Source organism: Theropithecus gelada, chromosome X (assembly GCF_003255815.1).
Source record: "Theropithecus gelada isolate Dixy chromosome X, Tgel_1.0, whole genome shotgun sequence".
NCBI classification, from domain to species: domain Eukaryota; kingdom Metazoa; phylum Chordata; class Mammalia; order Primates; family Cercopithecidae; genus Theropithecus; species Theropithecus gelada.
This window is the reverse complement of record NC_037689.1, coordinates 100,896,735-100,902,993: the sequence shown is the minus strand read 5'-3', so window position 1 is coordinate 100,902,993 and position 6,259 is coordinate 100,896,735. Positions and strand designations below refer to the sequence as shown.

At 44.9% G+C, this 6,259-nt stretch overlaps 1 protein-coding gene across 1 annotated transcript; it reads left to right on the top strand.

Moving 5' to 3' along the window:
* The first annotated feature begins 2,142 nt into the window (after positions 1 to 2,142).
* TCEAL5 (transcription elongation factor A like 5) lies at positions 2,143 to 3,800 on the top strand. Its single transcript, XM_025373178.1, has 2 exons — positions 2,143 to 2,216; positions 2,901 to 3,800. Exon 2 carries the CDS (start codon positions 2,928 to 2,930, stop codon positions 3,546 to 3,548), a length of 621 nt encoding a protein of 206 aa, XP_025228963.1. The 5' UTR covers positions 2,143 to 2,216; positions 2,901 to 2,927; the 3' UTR covers positions 3,549 to 3,800.
* Positions 3,801 to 6,259: the final 2,459 nt, after the last annotated feature.

Here is a 6,259-nt window from a genome sequence, read left to right as displayed (position 1 = left end):
GAAATTTTTTAATGTATATTTTGCTTGTTGCCAATTGAATTCCTTGTGTACATGGCAAAAGATAATATTATGAATTTAATTTGGTCTCTCTTCTGAGTAGAAAATTTTGAAATCTTTTAAGTTTTTCTCTCTCTTAAACACTTTCTCATAAATGAAATTGCTTTATTTAATTTTGTGCTTATAAGAATAATCCATGCTGAGGAGAGTGAATTAAATAAGACCAAAAAAAAAATTTTTAAATAAAACCCCTATTTTGACTACTTGTATCCCTACTTGACAATCCACCTTGTACCCATTATGAGAAGACCTGGTCCACAGGCAGAATGAACATCAGTGGCTGCGTGTAGAATTAGATCGAGTAGGTGCCTTCAGATAAAAGGAGAGAAAGAAAAAAATTCCTCCGAGATGTACCAATGGCCAACAGCTCTAGAAGAAGGTGCAGCCCCTCCCTGATAACCACGGAAGAATAAATACATACCACACAGAGAAAGGGCCACATTTGACCTCTGGGATTAGCAAAGACCAAAATTAGTGACAGGGCCCCGTGCTGTGGGGCGAGAGAGAGGGCTAAGCGGGGGTCGGGGGTGCGGAGGGCGCTCAGACAGAGAGACTAGTGAAGGGAAGAAGTGGGCTGGCTCCTGACGCACTTTCTGCGGGTGGGAGGGGAACTAGGGACCCGAGCCCACTGGTGACGTTTTTCTCACGTGATCTGAAGCCGACGTGTGCAGAAGTCCCTCTCCTCCAGGTACCAGCTCTCTGTTTCCGTGGAGGAAGGCAGACTTCAGACTGAGGGACAGAGAAGGCAACTGCCCTACAGCCTGCAGGTCGGTACAAGTCGCGGACCCCTGAGGTAGGGATGGTAATGGACATAGGCTACAGAGGATCGGATCTGCTTTCTAGATACCGCCCCGTTCCACCCCCATTCATTTTGGCGCAGAAATTTTTTTGTGTTGGGCAAGAGGTATGGGTACCAGCTTTTATTTCCCTGGAGAAGTGCAGGCTTCTGGCAGAAGGAAATGTGAGAAAGAGTCATTTTCCCGAGATGGCTACGAACCCATAGCCGCCTGTGGATCCCTGTGGTTGGGATGGCAGAGGGCAAAGACCAGAGAGGGTCCAGGACTGGATTCTCTCCACTCCTTTCCCGACGCTCACTCATTTGGTGCAAGAAATGGAGGGCTTGGTGCGGGGCGGGGAGGGGGGAGGGGGGCGGAACTCGAGAGAGGTCAAGGGTTGAGAATTGGGTACCAGTTGGGAACTCCTAGGAAGCGGGCCACCGGCGATGTCTGATGGAGGAGGAGGAGGACCAGGGAAGAGAACAGCGATGAAACGGCGAGAAAACAGCCTGATCCCTGCAAGGCAGCGGGAGGCGGGCGCAGTCAGTGACCCCAGGCTGCGGAGGGCGGACCCTGCAACGGGTCCAGGCCTGAGTTCCCGGTGTCTTTTCTCCATCCTCCTTCCATTTTGGAGCCGGAAATGGTGGGCTAAGGGGGTCAGGGGAAGGAGGTGCTGTAGAAAAAGGGAGACAGAGGTTTGATCTGGGGATCAGCTCCCTATCCAGGAGGAGTGGCTTCTGAACTAGGAGGATTAAGATGAGGTAGCAGCAAGACCAAAAATGTTACCGGGTTTGGAAATAATTTGTCTCTTGCATTGCAGAAAAATGTGGGCTTTCTGTGTATGTGGGGAGGAAGGAGGTGGCAGGGGTGTTTTGGACATTTCTGCCTGGCCCCCTGTCTCTGTCACCACCATTTTCAGAGAAGTGGTGGGCTCTGCTATTTGGCTACCCTGAGGTGAGGGATTTGGAATGTAGAGATCTGAGTGCAGCAGAACACTCTGTCTTCAGAACATCCTTGTCTCTAACCCCACTCATTTTCGTGCCAGAAAAGTGAGATAAAAATTTGGGAGGAAGATTCAGAAACATAGAAACGCTTTGGAAATAATCTTTCTCGCCTATTTCCCAGAAGTAGAACAATGGAGGCTCTTAAGAAGGAGCTGCGGAAGGGGAATCAGAGAAGGCAAGGGAAAGGGCAAGGAGATGATAGGAGCTGGGAAAGTTTTGACAAATAAGGTCCTAAAGAACCAGTGTCCAAGTTACCAGTCATTCACTTTCTCAATTTCTCATTCACCCACCTGTTTCTTGTCTTTCTGCAGGTCTTCAGGTCTGTGGTTGTGGACACTAACCCAGACAAGAAAAGGAAAGACCTGCAGTATCAGTGCAGGTCAGTGGGAGAGGGCTACTGCACCAGGACCCTTGGGAGTAGGAGTGACTTAAGCCAGAACAGAAGTTGGGGAGGCCACTGCCTGCCACCCCTCCTCCAATCCTCCCTCTTGCAGTTTCAGGATACATGACTGCTGTCAAGACCCTTAAGGGAATATGGTGATCTATGGCTGGTGAGGATAGAGGGGAGAATAAGAAAGTAAGAGAATGGAGATGTAGCATCTGTGATGCCCCTTGAGGATATAAGAGTAGCCCTGAAATCTGAGAACTGGCTATGGTTCTGTTCTGTCTGCAGTTTTATAAGTCTTACAACTGCTTGTAAGGGGAAAAAGAAGAAAACTGCCCAGGATTTCTGCAGGTCAGTGTAAATTGGAACTACTCAGTTAAAATTGGTATGGGTAGGCATAGCCAAGGCCAGAGCAAAGTTTAAGGGCCAATATGCTCCTATGCATTTCTCAGGACATCCTCCTTAAATGTAGGGAGAAGCACCTGTGGAAGTTTCTGTAAGACTGGCTCGTGTGAACATGTGTAAAGTGAAAAGGAAAGGAAGGAATGTAAGGGTGGGAGTGTACCTGGAAGATGGGATAGGGTCAGGAAAACCTTAAGTTAAGAAAGGCAAGTACTAGCAGGACCTGTGTTCAACTCCCAAAGCCCTAGTGTCCTGTGTCTTCTTTTTGTCTCCTAGGAAAGGCAAAGAAGGGAACATCTTGACATGGAAAAGCTCTACAAAGAAAATGAAGGAAAGCCAGAGAATGAAAGAAACCTAGAAAGTGAGGGAAAGCCAGAAGATGAAGGAAGTACAGAAGATGAAGCAAAGTCAGACGAGGAAGAAAAGCCGGACATGGAGGGGAAGACAGAATGCGAGGGAAAGAGAGAGGATGAGGGAGAGCCAGGTGATGAGGGACAACCGGAAGATGAGGGAAGCCAGGAAAAGCAGGGCAAGTCCGAAGGTGAGGGCAAGCCACAAAGTGAGGGTAAGTCAGCCTCCCAGGCAAAGCCAGAGAGCCAGCCGCGGGCCGCCGAAAAGCGCCCGGCTGAAGATTATGTGCCCCGGAAAGCAAAAAGAAAAACAGATAGGGGGACAGACGATTCCCCCAGGGACTCTCAGGAGGACTTACAAGAAAGGCATCTGAGCAGTGAGGAGATGATGAGAGAATGTGGAGATGTGTCAAGGGCTCAGGAGGAGCTAAGGAAAAAGCAGAAAATGGGTGGTTTTCATTGGATGCAAAGAGATGTACAGGATCCATTCGCCCCAAGGGGCCAACGGGGTGTAAGGGGAGTGAGAGGTGGAGGTAGGGGCCAGAAAGATTTAGAAGATGTCCCATATGTTTAATGTCTTTGGCCTTTAATTCTGATTTCTCTGATGGGAATATTGCCAGTCCTGCTTTTCCTGGCAGGCATTTGCCGGGCTATGTGCTTTAACCTTAAGCTGATACTTTCCTTTAGGTGTCACTCTTGTTACCAGCAGACTTTTGACCTACCTACAGTGCTCTGTCTTTTAGTAGAGGATTTTCACCCATGTGCATGGAATAAATGTTCATGGTACATTGTAAAATAACAATAAAAAAGAGTTTTCAGAACCATGTATACAGTATCAGTCCATTTCTGAAAAAATAAAATGTTTACATAATACATCCATACATGGGGGACACTATGCAATTGAGTAGAACAAAGAGAAATAATGATTTTCTTTGTGTGGTGGGACTGAAAATTATTCTTTTTCTCATCTGTACTTTTTTCTAATCTAAAAAACACAGGCTATTTTCGTTTTAAAGGAAGTAATAAAAGGTAAACAAAATAGGAAAACAGTAAATACTAAGCAATCAAAAGAACTATTCATTGATGATATGAAGGCAGTGGAGACACTTACAATTCTTGTTATTGGAACACAAAATGGTAGATAAAACTCACATTACTCCTGGGACTTGAAGTTGGAGGAATCAACCAGGCAGTTACTACAGATTCATTGCTGTAAGAGACAGCCTTGTGTGAAATGGGGCTAAAACTTACCTCCCAGGACTGTGGAGTAGATCAGATGTGACGCTTGAGTCTGTGACCTATGTTAGGCTGGCTCCTGCCCTCTCCCCTGCACTAATAGTACCAAGTCAGACAGTTGGTGAGGGTGTGGAGTGTTGCTGAGGGAGATCTCACCTGTGCCTAAAAATAGGTACAGGAAGCTGAGAGATAGGTGCCACTTTCCCCTGGGTGATGCCACATCTGTTAGGTATTGTGCCCCCTCTTCAGGATCCTGCACCCTCTAAGGCCCCCATTGTTGCTGGTGGGCTAGAGTCTTCAAGGTAAAAAAGCCCTTTAGATTCACCTGAAGTCCCTGGTGAATTGAATTCCCAATAGGTACCCTTCTGTGGAAAATGTCCCTCTTTTCTCTTTATAGTTATGTTAATACTGATGTGAAATGTGGGAAAAATGCTTCATAAAATCTTAACTAATATATTTGTCAGGCATTACAATTACCTCACTAGACTTGCCCTTTAAAGCAGAGTTTATCTTACTCATTTTGTTACTCCATAGCACATAATAGAAGCTTAAACAGTAACTATGTTAGTTATTGAGTCAGAAGGCCTCAGTTCTTGGCCCAGTTCTGCCCCTGATTGAACACATAGCCTTGAAACTGTAATGTTATTCTTTAGCAACGGATACTTGCCACATCAAAAGGAACACAGCGGGAGATGGATTATATCAAAATTCATTGCTAAATGATTTTAACATTGGATATAGTAGTGTTTTTCAAAGTTTGCTACTTACTAGCAGACCTCTTGCATCTAAATCACCTAAATATCTTGTTGAAAATGCAGGTTCCTGGCTCCCACCTCAGACCCAATGCGTCAGAATCTCTTCTGATTTGTCTCCACAATGTGTGCGTGTGTGTGTGTGTATGTGTGTATGTGTTTGTGTGTGTGTGTCTGCATGTGCCTTTTGCTTTTAGCTCATTTTCATTTTTATCAAATGAATACACACACAAATTTTTTAAATCCTATAGTACAAGAGTTTTTTTAATTATTAAAAACTGCAGTTTTCCTTGCCATTCCACATTCTCACTCCCCAGAGGCTACTACCATAGGCAACTACCATAATTTTGTTTTATTCTGACATTTACGTCCATATTTCTGAATAATATGTAAATGCTATTTATTTTTTAACTGCTTTATTAAAAGGTAATTCACATACCATAACATTCACCCTTTTACAGTATACAATTCAGTGGTGTTTAGTATATTAGCAGACTTCTGAAGTCATTATCACTATCTGGTTCCAGGATATTTTCATCACCTTAAGAAGAAATCCCATATCCATTAGCAGATAATGTCATGCCCACTCCCGTGTTCTCCTAGCGTCTGGCAAGCACTGACCTCCTTTCTTTCTGTATGGATTTGCCTATCCTGGACATTTCGTATTAATTGAATAATACAATATTTGGCCTCTTGTGTCTTGCTTCTTTCACTTGCCGTATTTTCAAGGTTCATTCATGTTATAGCACATATCATTACTGAACTTTGTATACATATTTTGTGTGTAGATATATTTTTGATTCTCTTGTGTACGCACCTAGGAGTGGAATTGCAAAGTAATGATAACTCTGTTTAGATTTTGAGGAACTTCCAAACTGTTTTCCAAAGCAACTATGGTATTTGACAATCCCACCAGCAGTGTAGGAAGTTTCCAATTTATCCATATCCCCACCAACACTTGTTATTGCCTGTATTTTTGATTTAAACCATCTTAGTGGATATGAAGTGGCATCATATTGTGGTTTTAATTGGCATTTTTCTTTTTTTTTTTTTGAGACGGAGTCTGGCTCTGTTGCCCAGGCTGGAGTGCAGTGGCCGGATCTCAGCTCACTGCAAGCCCCGCCTCCCGGGTTCACGCCATTCTCCTGCCTCAGCCTCCCGAGAAGCTGGGACTACAGGCGCCCGCCACCTCGCCCGGCTAATTTTTTTTGTATTTTAGTAGAGACGGGGTTTCACCGTGTTAGCCAGGATGGTCTCGATCTCCTGAACTCGTGATCCGCCCGTCTCGGCCTCCCAA

Excerpts from the sequence above, each read along its gene's own strand:
- TCEAL5 (XM_025373178.1), top strand. The coding sequence starts at position 2,928 with ATGGAAAAGCTCTACAAAGAAAATGAAGGAAAGCCAGAGAATGAAAGA.